We start from the raw sequence: 18,764 nt of genomic DNA on the forward strand, positions 1-18,764 counted from the left end.
CCAGGCTGTACTGTGTCTAACACCATTAGGTCTACGCCACACAGGAGCCTTTGAAGACCCACCCCTGCCTGCCAGCCATGGGAGACATGCAGTAGGCTAGGCCCGGCCGAGGGAGAGGTGGTCGAGTACGGTGGCCACGCTGGGGAGGCGCGGTGCAGCCCCCTGGGACCAGGTGAAGGAGCTCTGTCCTTGGTTTCAGCTGAAGTACTGGTGGGGAAGCCAGCAGCTCTGGGGTTCAGGGCCCAGCTTCCTTGTAGGCTGCTTTGTCGTGGCCCCTTCCTGGCCTTCACCCCAGATTGGGGTTCCACGCACCCGCTCCTAGCACTGCAGCCCCTCTCTGTCAGGGCTTGGGCCCCACCGTGACTTGGTTTCCCTTCATGTAACCAGCCGGGGTGTGCTTTCCCTGTGTCCGCTTACTTGGAGAACTAGTGCTTGCCTCCCTTAATGAGCCGGTCTGCCTTCCCGGTCCAGCTTGCATGTTGTCCCTGTGTCACGTGTCCACCAACTGCTGGCTGGAATTGAGTCGTTGCCCTGTTGAAAACCGCTCAGGGACCCCGTTGGCTTAGGAGACATTTTAGGGTCCGTGTGGTGCCTGTGTGTTCCTGTTCCTGTCCCAGGCCTCTCCATGGCCACTCTGTCCTGCGTCCCAGGAACACCCTGGTCCCTGCTGCTCCCTGTGCTCTCATGTCCCGTTCTGTCCGCCTTGGGAGAACTGCCCCCTCGCCGTTGGCCCTGCATGCTGTGGATTTGCTGAGCACGAGGTGGGGGGCGTGGAGCTCACCGTGACACCGTGTTCTGTGCGTGTGGGTCCTCCACTGCATCTGTGAGAACAGGAGCCCTGTCTCACGTGGGTCTGGAGCGCCTGGCACAGACCGGGCCCTGAGGTTCGAGTGAACCTTCTGATGGACCACTGGTGCATTTTTGGGTGTTTGTGTCATCTCCCACTGTGTTGGTGTTCATGACTTGAGTAAGTAGGGTTTTGCACCCCCCCGCCTTGCCAGCGCCCCTGCCGGGGAACAGCAGCCACAACCAAGGCCTCTTGCATTGTACTTATTTGGGAAAAGGGATTCTGTTTTTATCTACGGAAGTTTGTTTTCATTTGCATATTATCAAGCCAGAGTACACTCACTGTATCTGGACTCCATTTGGGGAAAGAACGGAGGCAATTTGACGGGTCGGCTGTGCGCACGGAGCAGCTGCTGAGCATTCCTTTCATAGCTTCTCAATGATTTCAGTGTGCTTTGGCTGGGACACTGCAGACCCTGTTTTTGTTTTTAAATTTCATAACTTGGTGCTGCAGGGCAGGACTGTTGCTGGTATGTTTAGTTTTCCAAATGAAAAAGATCCTCGGACTCCTGTAAGCAACATAAAGTTCAGTTAATTCACACACAGGAAAAGAGGCTTGCCGAAATTACACCAAGATAGTAAATTCTGTGTGGGTTGTAGAACTAGAGGTGACTTACTTTTTCCAGGTATTTGTATTTTGTATTACCTTCATACAATACGAAGCGGTCAACTCAAATTGTTGAAACAGTGGGAAATGCCATAGCAGAGCAAGGGTCTAGTAATTCGTGAAGTTGTACTGAACCTTTGGAAAAGGCCGTAAAAAGCAGTAAACTGCGACTTCCCAAAGTGTGACGTAGGGTGTAGGGGATGAGGTAGGGGCGGCCGTGGTCAGTCTGGTTTTAATTCAGAAAGTTGTAAGTCACGCCGGGCACCCAGGCACCCTGTGGCTTCGTGAGGTGCTGGTGGGTGTTGCTTGGGTGAGTTCCCCGCAGACGCTCTCGCCCAGCGGCGCGGCCCTGACCTGGCAGTGGGAATGCTCCCGACCTGGCACTGCCGCGTCCCGGGGCTTTGGTGGGAACCGAAGGCAGAACAAAGAGGCTCTGAACAAAGGGCTTGGGGGGGGGGGGGGGGAGGGGGGGGTGGGGCGCGGAATCTGGTGCTCCGGAAGGTTGGTAAGACTGCTCTGCAGTTGAGGTGAGGTAAAGCCAGTTCCGATCCTGCGGTGCTCACCCCCCACACAAGCTCCCTCTTTCGTCACCACGAGGCAGGAGCAGTGGGTCCTGACGACCGGTTGACCCGCCCCTTTGTGCCGCAGTCCATTCTGAGACAGGGTGCGGGCCGTCCTTGGTCCAGATGCTCCTCCCTCTCCTCATGTCGAGTCCCTTCCCCTTCCCCCTCCCCCTCCCCCTCCCCGAGCCTCTGCCGCGGTGGGGGGAGCAGTGGGGGGCGGCTCAGGTCCTGGCACGTGGAGTCCACAGCCCGGTGCTCAGCCTGGGGGGCGCAGGCAGGCTTCCCGCCTTGCGGTGAGGACCAGAGGCTCTGCCACGGAAGCGATGGCGTTGCCCTGGGGCTCCAAACGGTCCAGTCCATCATAACCCGCGTTCTTCTTAAAACCAGCACTTGCATCCCTTTCCTCAAACTTGGGCATACGTGCTACCATCAGGGTGAGGGTGGTGGCCCCATTTCGTAACCTTGTCAACGCCTGCAAGCATACCGCACATGTAGTGGACTCTGAGTGCTTGAATGCGCACGTGTGGACTGAGGCCTTGCAGAAAGTATCCAGTGAAGATTTGGGGCAAGACCGCGATTTAATCTTTGCTTCTCATTTCTGTCCTTTATCTCCTTTCCCTGAATCATTTTTCCTGGTTCTTGAGATACTGTTAAGTTTTGTGGGAACTCTGTGGGGTCAGTGACCTGATTGCCCCTGCGCCAGACCCAAGGAGCTCTCAGTGGCATGGCGGGCCTGGGGGAGCACACAGGTCACTGTGTCCCCTGTAAGGGTCGACTGTGTGTATCAGGAAGAGAACGATGTGTGGGACAGTAGGTGCTCAGCTGTGTGTCCTTCCTCTATTTCTGAAAGGGGCACTGTGGACCCGACAGCCTAGTGCTCAGCCCCAGCCACCCACCCTGATGGCGTGGTAGTTCCTGCTGCAGGGCCTCTGCAGCGGGGCTCGAGGGAAGGAGCCTCATGGGCGAGAGGTCTGAGCTGCAGCAGCACTAGGGTTTGCCCAGGAGGTTGGGTGTGGGGAGGACAGGCACTGAGCCTCTGGTCGGAGCCGGTGGGCAGGCTTGGGCGCTTGGGGCCTGGGAGCCCCTGCAGGACTCCGGCTTCCTGTGCAGTCCTGGAGGCAGGGACGTGCTTGCCTCTTGTGCCCTGAGTGTGTCTGGATCCGAGAGGCGTGGGAGACGCGGCACCTTCGCCCAGAGTCTGGAGCGGACAGAAACCTTCAACGTGCACCTGCTTTCGGTCTCTGCATATTCAAGGCATTCTCAGAATATCGAGCTTAACATCTTAGAGGCTTCTGGTTTCCTTTTTTTTTTTAAAAGATTTTATTTATTTGACAGAGACCCAGCGAGAGAGGGGACACAAGCAGGGGGAGTGGGAGAGGGAGAAGCAGGCTTCCTGCCGAGCAGGGAGCCCCATGTGGGGCTCGATCCCAGGACTCAGACGCTTAACGACTGAGCCACCCAGGCGCCCCGAGGCTTCTGGTTTCTCACCACACAGCAAACCCCCGACACGATGCGGCCCTGGAAGCTGGTGTATGTGCCCGTCCTGGGCCTGGGGCGAGCAGGTGGTTTAGTGCAGCGAGAACCGGTGACGGGCAGGACGGCCCAGGCCTGGTGCTGCTTTCCCACACAGTGGCTCGTGTGGCCCCGTGGCGGCCTTCCAGCTTGTGGGGGCCTGTGTCCAGCAGCAGACGCCCACCTTCTCTGCACCGTAAGTGACGGAAGCGAGGCCAGTGGTCTGCGCTCAGACCAGCTCCCTGCTCTTCTGTGGGGGGTGATCCTTGGCCGCGGTGGCTGCAGGTGCTTGTGGAGGTGGCAGGGAAAAGGCCACCTCCTCTCCGGCCTGTGCCGGAACGGCTGGCGGGGAGAGACTCGGATCCGAGTGTTCCTGAACTTTTGGGGTAAGTAAGCTGGGAAGGGTGCGACTCCCCCCACGGGCCCCCGTCCTCCTCCGCCAGCCACTCACGAAGCCAAGCCCACATGGAGAGGTACTGACCATGTTCTGAACTTGTGCCGACATTTTCTGCTGTGATCACTGTTGATTACAAGGTGTGATGGTGTGGGGCCCGGAGGGGCGGCCCGTTTGCCCTCGCAGGTTTCCTGCCTCCTTCCAAGGTGGAGAGAAGCTGAGCATGTGCCTTGACGTTCAGGGCACAAAGCTGGTCGTGGTGTGAGCTCGGGTGCCACGGCCACAGGCCCCTCCCTGAGCACGGCTTGCAGCCGAGGCGCCTGCAGACACCGAGGTCCTGGCTCCCTGCCCTTCTCCACTCCCCACTGCAAATGCAGGCTTTGAAGTCAGGTCACCATGTAGCGGTTACTACTCATCGCCAGCTCCTTGGCACCTACACCATGTATTTGGGAGTCGTACTTGTGTTTTATTTGCCAAAAACAACACAAGGCCACATAATCAGACCACAGACCCCCCCCAAGAGATGGGCTTCCCTCGAGTGCTCCCCCAACCTCGACCTTGGCCCCGCGCATGGGCGCCTTCCTGCTGCAGACACGGGGTGGTCCTTGGCTGAGGCACCTGCCCCAGAGGGGATGTGCCTGCCAGGCCTGGGGTATCCGTGTTCTCTCAGTCATTGGATTTGATTCTGAGAAACCCTCAGTGGGTCCGAGGTCCTCACTGAAAACGTCTGTCCTGGGCGCCTGGGTGGCTCAGTTGGTTGGCGACTGCCTTCGGCTCAGGTCATGATCCTGGAGTCCCGGGATCGAGTCCCGCATCGGGCTCCCTGCTCAGCGGGGAGTCTGCTTCTCCCTCTGACCCTCCCCCCTCTCATGTGCTCTCTCTCTTTCTCTCTCTCAAATAAATAAATAAAATTAAGAAAAAAGTGAAAACGTCTGTCCAGGCCACGTGCATGGGACCGCCGAGCATTCCCTCCCCCCGTGATGGTCTGCCTGGTTAAACGGCTCCAAAACTAACATTTCCGTTTCGGCCAACACGTGGGACACGTGCATGGTAGCTGGGAGAGAACAGGACGCTGGCCCTTAGCCCAGCCTCGCTGCGGGGCTGGTGGGGGGTCCAAGTGCCAGAAAGCCCGGAGCACATGTGTTGGGCCCAGGGTGTCCGGAGCTGTGGGGGATTTTCAGAGGCTCTCTGAGGAACCTGAGACTCACTTTGGAAAACCTCTAAAATGCCAGTCGCATGATGCAGGCTGCCCCAGGACTTCCTATTTCTCCAGTAGTTTCCGAGCTTGGTGTGGGTGCTGGGACCATGGAGCCCGCCGCCTCTCACCAGTGTGGCCGTGATTCCAGTGGCCGGCGCTCTGATGCGAGGGCAGAGGTCACACCAGGGCTTGGGGCCAGTGCTTGTGGCTCGGAAGTTGACCGGTGAGAAGTGCTTTCACGCCCTCCAGAGTAATCTAGGTGGGCGCTGCCTTCCCCGCGCTGAGCCTCGCACCTGGTGTGAATGAGCCGTATGCCGACACCTGTGTGGTAAAAACTCGTCTGCATTTCAGGAACGTTGGGAGCTGGGGCTCCGACGGGGAAGGCGGGAACGGGACAGTCCACGCTCCGTGCCACGCTGGAGGTCATGCTTGGAGGGAGGTGGCCTCTCAGTGCACTTCTTGGGGCTCGGGTTCTGTGGGCTGGCTGGCTGGGCGTCTGATGACTGTTGCGCCCTGTATAGCGGACGCCCCCACCTCCCTCCACGGGGCAGGGTGGGTACGAGGCTTGGGGAGCGCCCTTGGGCCCATTGTTCCCTGAGATGGGGGTGTGACAGCATTGCTGCTGCCTTCATATGACACCTTTCTCTCAACCTGCGCACCTGGTCATCAAGAGCCTTCAGAGAGTGAAATTTGAGATCATTCAGTGACAATTATAACTTGTTTTCTGACTTAGTTCCTAGTGTTTAATGTGGAAAACTGCTTTCTGTTTTCTAAAGACCAGTAGACACACAGCGTTGAGAGCAGTGAGGACTGTCCCATCTTGGATGTGTCTCTGGGGTGACAGACGACCCGCGCGGGCAGGGAAACGGGCCATCAGGCCCCCACCTCCCAGCCAGCCAACCCCTCCCCCCCTTAGATGGACAGGTTCTAGAATTCAGGCTGCCCATGAACGGGATGGGAGGCAGCATCTGGAGCCCTTTCCTTGCAGGGTGATAACCACTGGTCAGTTTTGACAAATTTTCATGGGCAGTCTGGCCCCTGACGGATTTCAGTAGGACATGTGCTTCTGACAACGCGTGAAGTCGTGTGTGTGTGTGTGTGTGTGTGTGTGTGTGTGTGTGTGTGTGCGCGCGCGCACGCGCAGGGGCGTGTACGAGCAGCTGTGTCCCGGGCCTGGCCACAGCCCCGTCTCTGAAGGTTAAGGTCAGGCCCTGATAGCACAGGTGGTGGACTCAGCATCTTCCTTCTCCTCCTGCAGGGGAGTGGGGGCCCCCAGGGCAGGTGCTGCGTGCCGGGGTGGAGAGAGGAGCAGTGCGAGCTCACGCCCGCCCCGTCCTGTGCTTGCAGGTGTGGCCGATGAGGACGCTCTCCTGGAGGAGTGCCGGCGCAGAGGCCAGAGTGCGCTGCCCGCCCAGCCCGCCAGCACCAGCGGCCACTCACCGAGGCCACACAGGCCGGCCTCCCTGCCCAAACCTGAGTCTCTCCACACGCGTGAAGAGGAGGACGAGCCAGGCAGCCAGCGGGCCACCAGCAGCCCCTGGGACCCCTCCGTGCTCTGTGCAGGTGTGCAAAAGGGAACCGACGCGGAGCTTCCCCGAGGGGACGGCTACCTTCCCTCCCGAGACCAGAGAGGACCTAAATCACTCCTGTGCTGTTGTGTCCTGACCTGAGCTGGGCGGGGCTGGGCGGGGGCCCGCGAGAGGCTTCTCAGAGCATGGTGGCGGCGGGAGGAGGCCCCTTGCTCTCGGCTCCCCTCCCGTGAGATCCCCCGATTAAAACGGGGTGCCAGTGTTCCACAGTGGTATGCAGTGTGTTGTCTTGGGCAGAGGATGACAGGTGCCGCTTCTACTTGGAATGTTTCTTTTTGTCACTTTGCACTTAGTGCTTGAGCTCTTGCAACTTGGACGGGCCACATGCTCCGAGCCGCTCACTGAACGATGGGCCCCTTGCAGTCTTGGTGATGGAATGTTTTGCATTTGCTTCCTGGCCCTTGTGCCTTCACTTGCGCTTGGTTAAAAATAGAACGGAGCACCCCTCCTGGACACCTTGTGCCGCCTTCCTCCCAGGTGGAGCTGTAGTGTTTCCTCTGTGGCCTCTGACGCGCTGGGTGATCACGACCCCATTGCTCTAGAGCCCTGGCTCTGCCTTCCTCCAGCTTCTTGGCTTGTAATTTCTAATGGAGCCCAGATGGATCTTTGAAGGGAATTCCCCATAGAAAGTTCTGGGTCATTCCTGAGAGATGTCTGTGCCATAGCTTTGACCTGCATTCTGCAGGCCCGGTGTCAGATGAGTTTGAATTATTCATTCGTGTGACACATTTGTGCCCATCCTGGTTGTCGCCACCGGGAGCCGCCACGGTGCCCGCAGCGTGCTATGTGGTAGACGAAGACATCCGTCCTCGGTCCCCTGTGTCAGGGTGTCGTCAGGGTACGTGCGAGGCTCATTCTGTGGGCCTCCACAGAACACACCATCGCAGTCGGGCATTAGAAGGATGAGGTTGGGCCCCTTCCTGCCCCAGAACTTTCTATCGGGCAGTTGGTCCCTCGCAGCTCCTTCTGGTCGTCCTCAGATCAAGCGGAGGTGCTTGGTAGGGTTTTGCAGAGGACAGAAGGAATGTGGCACTCACTTGACCATGGGTGTCCTGGGGCTTCGAAGCACAGCAGAGAGTGTACACGGGGTTGTGCGCACGCCCCCAGCTCTGGCCCGGAGTGGTGCTAACACAAAGAGATGGACCGTTGGGAGACGTTAGCCTTTTCCAAGTAATTGAATGAAAAATGGAGAGAATTGGAAGAGCTGTATGGATTCAGAAAGAACTCATTCTTCCTTGAGAGCATGTGGACATTTTCCTAGCATCGATTGTCAGCTCTTGGTACCGAGTGGTCTTTGGACAGCGGGCAGTGTGGTAGTCAGGGGCTGTGGCAGGGGGCAGGGTTGTAGACTCAGTTTGCTTGAACAGATCACTGTTTGAACAGTGATTTTTTTTTTTTAATATATATATGTTTTTTAAGATTTTGTTTATTCATGAGAGACGGAGAGAGAGAGAGAGAGAGAGAGAGAGAGAGAAGCAGAGGGAGAAACAGGCTCCCGAGGAGCAGGGAGCCCGATGCAGGACTCGATCCCAGGACCCCGGGATCGTGACCTGAGCCGAAGGCAGACGCTTAACGACTGAGCCACCCAGGCGCCCCTGAACAGTGATTTTTAAGGAGCTATGTCTGTCTGGTTGGAAGGACCCCATAAACCTATGTACTGGGTTGGAATATCCCAGTTCCCAAGAATCAGGTGTGCAGAGATGGGCCTCCCTGGTGGAGTCTTATTCGCCAGGCAGCCAGGCTCCTGGGGCAGGATGTGGGACCATCACCAGCAGAGCGGGTCCGAAGGGCAGATCGCAAGTTCAGAGTGAGACCCATGCTTCCCAGGCGAAGCTGCTTGTTTGCTCTAGATCCTCGGAGACTACACCTGCCAAGTACAGAATAAATTAGCCCTGCTGGAGAATCCTGGGATACTAGCGTTTTTCATTCTTCTCCCTGAAATCTCATGGTTTTGTCAGTTTTTACCATCAGGTCCCGTCCAGGCATGTTTTTGACCCTGGCACAAGTCTTAGACAAAAGAAGCGGGGGACGGACATCCAGCCCCCTTTCCTTGGCTGTTGGGAGGCTGAAAGGCTTGCCTTGTATTCCTGGAGCATAGCCCCTCCCTGGTGGGGTTGGGACAGCCAGAACACCTTCCGGGGGGTGGGGTTCTGATGCTGTTGAGTCACCATGAGTAATGGGGTCTTGAAAAGAGCGTCAGGGTTAAGTCACAAGAAATTAAAGACCTGAATTTCATACAGATGTATTGTGAGCTTGTGCCAGACACTTCGGTTGACTTTCTAAGCTGCCCCAAAGGAAGAGTTAACAGACTAAGTGAGAAAAGAATGTGGCACAAAATCGCAAATTTGGATACAAAGCTGGTGAACATCCTCCAGGTTAGTCAGACCATCACCTTCAGGGTCTCCTTCCTGCCAACAGAAGGCTTCAGTTCCCTGCACAAACCATTTCCAGCTCTTGGTCCACTGTTGCAGATCCGGGTGCCAGCCAGTAATAAAGGGGGGCTCGGGCTCCCCCCAGCAGACTCCCTGGAGCTCCGCACGAACCCTTGTCTGGGGACACCTGGACACCGCCCCTGGGCCAGACAGCCTGTGTGCTCCCGTGTAGTCTGGAGGCGCTGCGTGGCGGCTTTGGGCCGCGTTTCCAAGTGATTCTTCTTAAGAACATGCGCACAGGAAGGAACTTGGTCCCTGGGCGCCTCCACACCGGAACAGCCACTAGATGGAGTGGCCCCTGGGAGCCTGCCGTTGGCCGTGTGGCATGGAGGCGGCCTGGCAGCTCTGGGAAGCGATTATTCTGGGCTGATGGTGCATTCTCACCTCAGCTGTGCTCCTCTGGACTCTGAGTTGATTGCTTCTGGGAGGGTTTCCCATGTGGCCGACACAGCCGAAAGACTCGGGATCCAGGTCAGGGTCCCAGTGCAGCGTGGGGAGCAGTGGTGTCTCTGCTCGGGGCGGCGGGGGCGGGGGGGCGGGCGGGTGTTGGGTGGGTTGGCCACCGCGGTGCAGGAGTTGGTGGCAGGCAGCGTGGTCTTGACTGGCTGGTGTGGCCGTTCACGGGCCACTGCGCTGTGTTCCTGGCCAACTGTCCCGCCCACCTGCTGCGCTGTTGGGGTCGCACACCGTGCGTCACCTGGACACGGTCAGAGTCCAGTGTTGAGAGAGGGTTCGTGCTTTTCATGTGTGGACCCCGCACAGACGGTGCATCAGGAACATGGAACTGTTGAGAAGGAAAATTAAAGGTACTCAACATGAAGAAGAATTCACAACTAAAAGAATAGAATTGATCCTTTAGCTTTGTTTTTTCTATGCATGGGGTTTGAAGGAAGCGCGTGAGCCAGGCCTGCTGTGGGGCGCTTGGCCTTGTGGAGCGCAGCATGGTGCAGAGGCTCAGCTGCGTGGCGTCCCACGCTGCCGGCCGCTTTGGGCAGCTTTTTAAGTCGGTCTTTTTAATGATACTAATTTATGTACCTAACATGCTTCTCTGCTAAGAACTCACGGGGCTTTAAAACGTTTCCTTCCATGAGGGATCCTTGGTGTGAGCCGTCCGGCCTGGCCGAAGCCCGCCTGGTGGTACTGGTGAGGGGTGTCCGACCAGCGAGGAGGCGCGGACATGGCCGGGCGGCTGTTCTGTGAATGCACCAGCCGTGCAGGAACTCCAGGTGGCGGGCAGCCCCCTTTCCCTCGTATGCTTTGTCCCAGAACACAGATATTTTCCCAGAGACTATCCCGGTGATTCTGCTTTACTGTGGACCCCATTGTGCCCTCCGCCCCGCGGAGCCCAGCAGCGCCCGCCTCACCTGGATGTGACCCGGGTGTCGACCTCTAAGTCCCAGGGCTCTTCAGAGTCCCGGCCCCGCGCTGCCACCCTATTGTCCTGCAGCTTTAGATCCTCATCATCCGAAAGGTGTCTCTGTCCCCATAATCACGCTACTGCTTTGTCTTTGGCGGGGAGGCCTTGGTGAAAACTTGCTTTGCTGCTGCCCTGCCCTGTGACAGAGTAGGTAGATTTGGGTTGGTTTGGATACCCCTCGAGGTTTGTGCCACAGGTGTGGCTTGGGGCGGGGTCAGGGAGACCTGGGAATGGGGTCGCATGCTTTTAGTGGCCCCCACGGCCGGTCCCTGTGGAGCCTCTGCCCTGGGCCCCCTGTCCGAGCACCAGGCCCTTGGCTCCCTCCAGTGTTGGAGCTCCTGCAGACAGACTTGGCTGTCGGGGTAAATTAAACTTGTTTTTCTTGGTCAGCTCTGGGAACTTGCCTCCGTAGTGACTGGAGAGCCCCAGGCACCTCGGCTCTGCTTGCCGTTGGCCCCTGTCTTTGAGGCAATCGGCAGGAGGGGTGGTTGCGGCCAGTGCCTGAGCAGGGTCCTGTGGCTGCGAGGCCTTGGGACTGGTCTGTAGCCTCGGGCTGGTCGGTGTCCCTCACGTGCACCAGATGCACGGGTGGGACATGTCAGCTGGGTCACAGGGGCACTAGCTCCGCACCCCCAGAATCTTGTCATTTGTGCTGAAATTCCTTTAGTTTGTCCCAAGTTATTTTTCTGTTGTCATCTTTTTTTTTAAAAGATTTTATTTACTTATTTATTTGAGAGAGCGAGAATGAGAGAGAGAAGAGCGCACATGCGAGGGGGGAGGGTCAGAGGGAGAAGCAGACTCCCCGCTGAGCAGGGAGCCCGATGTGGGACTCGATCCCGGGACTCCAGGACCACGACCTGAGCCGAAGGCAGTCGCTTAACCAACTGAGCCACCCAGGCGCCCTTTCTGTTGTCATCTTAACAGAGCCTTGTGGTAGAAGTGACATGTTAATGGGGACTTGGAGTGAGGTGCGCTGTGACAGCAGGGGCTCTCTGGGCGAGGGGCTGGGGCCGCAGCAGTACCGAGCCCAGCTCTGCCCCGCGTGTGCCCAAGGCCCCTTCTGGGTCAGGTGTTAGGATTTCATGACTGCAGTGGTGGCCACGGCGGTCAGGTGGAGGCAGGAGAGGGTCAGGCCTCAGCAGCTGGCCCCATGGCCGCCCCGTGTTCCTCTGGGGCCTTCTGCTCCCTCAGGCTCGGTTGTCATCATCGAGCCTGGAAGTCAGCAGCTGAGCAAAGCCTGCCTGGACGGCACAGGGAGCGTAGGGGGGGACGGGACTTCTGTCATCTTGCTCTGACTGGTGTCTCGAGCCCCAGGGATAGGAAAGATCTCTTCCTCCGTAGTAGGTTAGCAGGTTTTTCTTTTTCTTCTCAGGTTATTTTACATGTAATTGAGTCTGGTGGGGAAGGGGAGGCCGTCCTCCCCTCTAAGAAGAGATGCCCACAGTCAGCCGAGCCTCCAGACAATCACACGTGAGGCCTCTGAACCCCACGTGTGTTCCTTCGAAGCCACTGGCCGTTGCTGGCCACTCATGGCCGGCCTGGGGCCCACCTGGGACCGAATGGGGCCATCTTGGTGTCACCTCGTTGTGCCTCCTGCGTGTAATCACCTCCAGTAACGGACCCACTGACACGTTCCCCAGACTAGCTCTGGTTCCCTGTTTGATGCCTCAGAGGCTGTTCTCCCTCTGCCGCGCCCCTTGATCATGACCTTTGGGGCCCGTTCCCTGGATTTGCCTCCGTGTGCGGCTGTGGGTGAGCCCTCTGCCTGCCCTCACCCTTGCCCTGCCAAGTGGGTTAGCCCTTTGTCTTCTCCCTCCCATTGAAGACTCCGAGGCAGCTTCCTACACAAACAGGGCCCTGGGTGTCTGGCAGGTGTAACAGCCCCAGGTGAGACACGCAGGTTGCGTGGAACCTCAGGTGCACAGGCTGCAGGGGAAGGCGGAGAAGGACTGGGGAGCGTAGAGCCTCCTGCGTCACTCGAGTGAGGACTAAGCGGCTCTGAGGCCTGGTGTTACTGAGGCGCGTGTGGTCTCCTTCAGTGCTGTCAAGGGGTGAGCAGACCGCCCTCACAGGCATCGCCCTGGCAGCAGGTGGTGAGGCCATGAGCCAAGCCTGGGGCAGGTGTCGGGGGCTCCTTGTGCCTTGGCTGTCAGCCCCCATCTAACTGACAGAGGACCCTCGTGCCTGGGATTGTGGTTCTGCAGAAGGTTGAGCGTCGTGCCCCTGTGGCGTCTGCTGACAGACCGTCAGCCCCATCTGGATGGGAGAGGGTGCTCCAGGATGTGGCCGCGTCCTTTAAAATCCCGAGAGTGCTTTCACATGGTCTTTGGGCAGGTTCAGGGGCCCGAGTGTGTTAAGGCCCAGTCCCACAGTGACCGGGCTGGTTCTGCCCCTCGTCCTGTCCAGTCAGGCCATTTAAATACAGCCTTGTTACCTGAAATCTGCGTCCAGCCCGTGTGCCGGTTTGCTGTTCTTCCACCACATAGTTTGGACCAATTGCGCACAAGGTCCTGAGTTATTTTTGCGGAGCCGAAGCCAGGGCTCTCCAGAGGGTGAGGAAGTGTGCATTCACCTGTCTCTCCTTCACCTTCAGCCAAGCACACGTTAAGTCCACGGCACAGGGAAAATGGAAGGTTCTCATCCTTAGATGAGGAATGGGAATGAACAGCCCGGAACCCGTGGAAATGAGCCCGCAGCCGGGCTTGCCTCTACGGGCGGGACTCTGGTCTGGCCGGGGCTGCAGGGACCCCATCCCTGGGGCGGAGTCCGCCCTGCCCGGTGGATTGCGGGGGCTGCGCAGGGGTGCAGGGTCTCGTGGAGGCACAGGGTGGGGCTGTCGAAGGTGAGCAGAGGGGAGCGTGGGCTGAACGCCCGCCCCCTGCATGGCTGTGGTGCTCTTTGAATCGGGTCAGAGGCTGCACTGTGCAGTGGAACGAGGCAGCTGGTGGTTTTGTTGAACTTCAGGTGTGGCCTGGAGAGAAGCGAAGAGACCTGACTTTACTGTGTCTTTTTTTTTTTTCTTTTTTTTAAACACGGGGGAGTATTTGGAAACATGTTTGCCTCTTAGTGGGGAAGCAGCCACTGTTCTGCACAGTGTTTCATGAGCCATGTTTCCTTAGGATTCAAAGAAGGTGGCAAGAGGAAGAAGCAGAAGCAGAGAGAGGAATCCAAGAAGAAGAAGTCGACCAAAGGCAAGCACTAGACGGACTGCAGCCACGCTCGCGCTGCCCGAGGCGGCGCCCAGGCCGGCTCCGTGTGGTAGTGCGCACGTTAGGTAGCGGCACCTGCTTTGCCCCTGTCCCGAGACCACACCTTCTCAGCACGGGGATGCGGAGGACGCCTCAGGCAGCGCAGGGACGGCAGGAGATGGGAGTGACGGTCGCGGGTGGCGGTGGTACAGGCGTGGCGCCTGCCTGGACTGCCCTCGCTTCTCCCGGCACTAAATCTGATCTCGTCTCCGCTGGTGGTTAAGGACCCAGCGCCTTCTTTTCAGCTGCTCAACGTGACACCAACTACTGAGATACTTCTAGCGTTAGGGGTGTGACAGGTGCCGGCAGATAACAGAGTGTGTGTTCTCGGAATGACTTTCTTTCTTCATGGCGGTAGATTTCTGGGAGCCAGCACGTAGTTAAGGGCAGGGTGACCGAGCGGCATCGTGCACTGGGTCACAGCCTCCAGGGTGCTCGTCCTTCAGACCAGGGGGCGGGGCTAGACCTCCAAGCAGCTCTGCAGAGTGGCCTGGCCACATCCGTGGGGGCCCCGGAGGTGAATCACTTTAGATGTAAAGTCATTCCTTATATTTATCGTAGTTTTAATCTCTAGCCTGAACTTGACTTCAAATATTGTTTAAGTTTTGCTAAATCCCATCTTTTTTTCCTTGGACCCTTAATTCTTCTTAGCACATACACGGGATCCTACAGAATGTTGTTGGGTAAATGCCATCTCTGGGTCATAGTTTGGGTCACGCTGGGAAGAACAGAGGAGGTGTTCACACATACACTCTGGCAAGAAGATATGAACAAGGAGGCGGGAGGAAATGTTTCCATCTGTAAACATTGTCTCCTTTGCAAACTTTTTTTTTTTTTTCCTGGCAAGATTCTGTGCGGTTTCCTGTGCTTCTGCCTTTGCATGATCAGCTGTTTCTTAACCCTCTGTTACTGACTAGATCCTGCGTTGCCTTAACCTTCCTTGCATGTGCCCTGCCCGGGCCGTTCTCCGCCTCAACACGAGTGTGTGCTCACGTGGCGCGGCAGTGAGGGCCCCGGGCAGAGCCTGGGTGGGATTGAGGGGTGCCAGGGACTTGCATCTGTGGCCGTGTCATGGGCGTGAGAGCCAGAAATGAGTGCAGCCTTTAAGATGACTGTTGTGGAGAAGTTGGCTTTGTTTGGCTTTGCTGGGGAGGTGGTGTGGACTGGTGTTTACTGCTTATTGTGGAAAATGTGCCCATGAAGGCCTCATGTATTTTCAGTGCTGCCTACACAAATAAAACGTAAATGCAACGTGCTACTGCTCATGTGACGTCATTATTGATATCTGCACGTCGCCCTGTTATCAGTAATTAAAAGTAAAAACCGTTCTTGTCTATCATTTCAGTTAGGAGCGATCCAGTGCTATTTGGGGCAGGCAGGAGGCTGGATTCAGGAGACTGTAAGATGGGGTGTTGTGTGAGGGACAACCCCCCACTGAGCTGACCTCATGTGAGACCGGCGGCCTGGCTGGCAGGGAGGGGGACAGCGGAGGGTGTGGGGGGCAAGAGCTGTTCCGCTCGTCCAAGCTGTGGGTGCAGCGTGACAAGGGCCATGCTGGAAACCATGCGATTCTGGGTTAAAGAGGCCCACTTGCAGGACCTAGAGCCTCTCGCAAGGAGTCGTTTGGTCTGTGGATATGTCTCCGATGCTCGCACACAGGGATCTGCTGTTGGCACCTGGGGAGGGCGTGAGGCAAGTTTCATCGCCTTCGCCCCTCACTGTGCTTTGAGGCCAGTCACGTCGGGACACAGCTTCTGTGGGATGGTGCCTTCCAGGCACGCCTGGAGCCAGCTTCCATCTGGCTCCGGGCCCCTGGTCCTCACATGGCCCTGCAGGTGGGCAGCCCACGTCACGTCCACAGGATGCTCGCCCTAATGCTTCCCTTGGTGAACAGATGCCCCACAGGCCCGGGGAGCAGGGTAGGTGCCTGCTTCCCAGGTCGTGGGGCACAGCGCACTGAGGTCCCTCGGCCTGTGCGGAAGAGTGTGAGCTCACACCCCTGCTCCTGGGGAGTCTGCTCCACCACCTCAGAAGGCGGGGTGCTGTGCAGAGGGCCGGGGTGCTGGTGCCGGTGCTGACGCTGATTCTCAGCAGGCAGCTGTCGAAGGGCGCTGGGGCCTGCTGACCTCCTGGAGGGGCTTCTTGGGTGCTGAGCAGACATTGAGGGTGTTGGAAGGCACCCCTCCCCCCCCCACAGCATCCTAACCTGGAAGGGGCCCGTTTGGGGACAGAGCTTTTGGGACCGGGTTGGGAGGTGGTCCTGCTGTGAGGAACCGCCCCCCACACACCCAGGGCTGTCCGCCAACCCCTTGCCCCCGTGTGAAGAGGATTAAGGGCTGCAGAGCTCACTTTGAACAGATATGTACACACTTTTATTTTGAAATCCTTGCACATGCATGGGAAATTATACGTACGGCGCCCAGGGGTCCTGTGTGGCCGCACCTGGTCCCCGGAGTGGTAGGGCAGCAGTAGAACCAGGAATGTGACACGGCACCATCTGGCAAGGGGGGCCATGACGTTGCTAACCACACCCCCAGGGCTATGACGTGGCCTCTTGCTGCCGAGCACGACGGAGGCTCAGGTGCAGAACCTTCCGTCTGCTCGCTGTCTCAAGGGCCACCGGCCCCCCACACCCGCTGGGCACCTGCTGCCCGTGTCCGGTTCCCGCGTTGCTGGGGTGAGAATGAGGCTGGGCTCAGATGGTCCTCCAAGGAGCCCCTGCTGCCAGGGGGCTGTCCCAGGCCCTGCGGCAGCGTCGGGCTTGCGGCCCCTTCCCGGGTCCCCGTGGCTTGGACTGGCTTCCTCCGTGTCCCTGCGGCTCCTGCGGACCCTGCCCCGTGAGCAGCGCAGAAGGTCATGTCCTCGCTCTGGCCTGCACCTGCGGCCCCCACGTTCCCGTCCTCGTCCCCAACACGTGTGCCGTCGACGTGGTTCTCCGCCGAATGTCGGGGGGTGGGCGGCCGGGAGCCTCCTCCCAGCGCGTGCCCGCCGAAGCCGCCCGGGGGGAGGCGCTTGCACAGACCCTCGGCGCGGCGTGGGCGCCAAGGCAGAGGCGTTCGTCTCCTGGTCGCGGGTCCAGGCGTCGCCGCGGCCCAACTCGGGACGCGCCCTTAGCCGAGGGCCGTCTGGCTCACACTGCCTCCAACGTGTGGCCTCTCAGAGCCTCATACCGCTGACGTTCATCCGCCAGCAGCTCCAGCATCGTGTTACGAGGTGGGGAGTCATCCCACAATCCCGTTCTGTCCCAGACCCGCCCGGGACGGGACCGTCCTCCCAGGAGCGCCGAGGCCGCAACCGGCCCCCTCCCAGACGCCCGACAGCGGCCGTGTGAGGATCGACGAGCTGTGTTCCCGGAGATGCCCAGACTGCCTTCCTCTGCTGAGGCTCTAGCCCCGGCCCCCCGCGCCGGCCCCCGCCTCGCCTGCTGTGCCCTTGCCCTGGCCGTGGACGCGCTAATCACGGCCTGTCAGTCGGCGCATCAGCCTTAATTCTTTGCCTTTTGTCTCGGGGGTTTTTATAGGTTTCGCTTGATCAACAGCATTCGTTCTTAGTGAACAAACGGAATTCAGTTTTTATGGCATGAAAATTATTGTTTCTCTGACCGACTAGCCATTACACGGTGACACGGGGTGGCCCCGGATGACACAGGACAATGAATCTTCCCTGTTCCTGAGAGTGAGTTTGATGGATGGGGTAGCAGTCAGCCATCTGGGTCTGGAAGGATGGGGCTGGGCTTACAGAGATCCTGGGCTTTTTCCTAGCCAACGGCCTGGTTTGGGGACGTCTCTTCTCAGCCTGGTGGAGCCCAGACGGGAGGGGGCGCCCTCCAGCCCCCTGGCTGCCCCTGGGGCTGCCACCTCCCCATGTCCCTGTTCTTGCTCCTGATCCCAGGGCAACAGGCCCGGGCCAGCGTCTCTCTGGAGAGGACAGAGCTTCCCTCCCCGGGGGAGGGGGGTTTGTGTGGCCTGTGACGCCACATTTCTGAGGGAGGCTTATGGTTTGGGCGCACCGAGGGTGCCCGGCTTTCTTCTGTCCTTCTACAAAGGAGAGCCCAGACCCCAGGACATCACATACGTTTCCCAGAGTCCGCAGAGCCGGGCGAGGTGGGACCCGGTGTCCTCCTCCTACGGAGCAGACCCCGGACGCTGCATCCTACATATATCCAACGTGCTCTCCCTCTGCTTTCTGGGTTGGGATGCTCTAAAGACGAATTTTCCCGGGTCCACTGTGGGTCTGTGAAGTGCACTTTGTACAGAAAAGCTTGATAAATGTGTTTTTCTTTCCCAGGGCTCCGAATAACCACTTGGTGCTCTGGCTCCCTCCGAGGACAGCACGGCGGCCAAACACTTTGTCTTTCCAATCCCCTAATGAACTGACAGATTTTGAGATCTTTCTTGTGTTCCATCCTTTGAAGTCACATCCCAGGACACTAAATCTCACACCTTATCTGTCCAGAGGGATGATGATACTGGTGATTGTGAGGAATATGTATATTTAACAAGGATTATTCCAGGACTCAGAGTAATTCTGTGTGCTGGTGTGCTGTATGACAGAGAGAGGCTCAGCAGAAAGCTCTGGCCTGTGCCTGCCCCATCCCACAGGAGGGCACAGTGGGCCCAACAGTGACAGCAGAGTGTGCCAGGAGAAGGAGCTCAGTCTCAGGGACCAGAGACATTAAAATCCTTTGGGAAAAACTCAGGGGCTATATGGAATGAAAAGGCAACACAACTCCCACATTCTCGTTTCCCAGGGTAACTGCAGGCCCAAGGAATTGCAGGCCTAATTTTTGGATGACCAACAAAGGCAGGAAACCAGGTCAGCCTTCTGTCTTCCTGGGCCAGCTTCTGCCACCAGCTCTTTCCAGATCCCCACTGCCATTGGTCTAGTGGAGGAGGGCCCACCGACAATGGATCAGTCCACCCATCCATCCATCCATCCACCCAACCATCCATCCACTT

The 18,764-nt window shown here is 58.2% G+C and overlaps 1 protein-coding gene across 3 annotated transcripts in view; it reads left to right on the top strand.

The window, feature by feature from the left end:
* DNAJB6 (DnaJ heat shock protein family (Hsp40) member B6) overlaps window positions 1-15,061 on the top strand; it is a 70,367-nt gene extending 55,306 nt beyond the window's left edge. For 2 of the 3 annotated variants that reach the window (XM_073888927.1, XM_073888928.1), the window contains exon 9: window positions 6,468-6,914. In XM_073888927.1, the coding sequence (XP_073745028.1) occupies window positions 6,468-6,790 (323 nt within the window). In that variant the 3' untranslated portion in view covers window positions 6,791-6,914. Of the gene's footprint in view, window positions 1-6,467; window positions 6,915-13,677 lie in introns of those variants that run through there. The other variant, XM_025859116.2, reaches the window with a different exon arrangement.
* The last annotated feature ends 3,703 nt before the right edge of the window (window positions 15,062-18,764 follow it).

Source organism: Callorhinus ursinus, unplaced genomic scaffold (assembly GCF_003265705.2).
Source record: "Callorhinus ursinus isolate GAN/ISIS: 27379988/994484 unplaced genomic scaffold, GSC_fseal_2.0 scaffold99, whole genome shotgun sequence".
Lineage (NCBI taxonomy): Eukaryota > Metazoa > Chordata > Mammalia > Carnivora > Otariidae > Callorhinus > Callorhinus ursinus.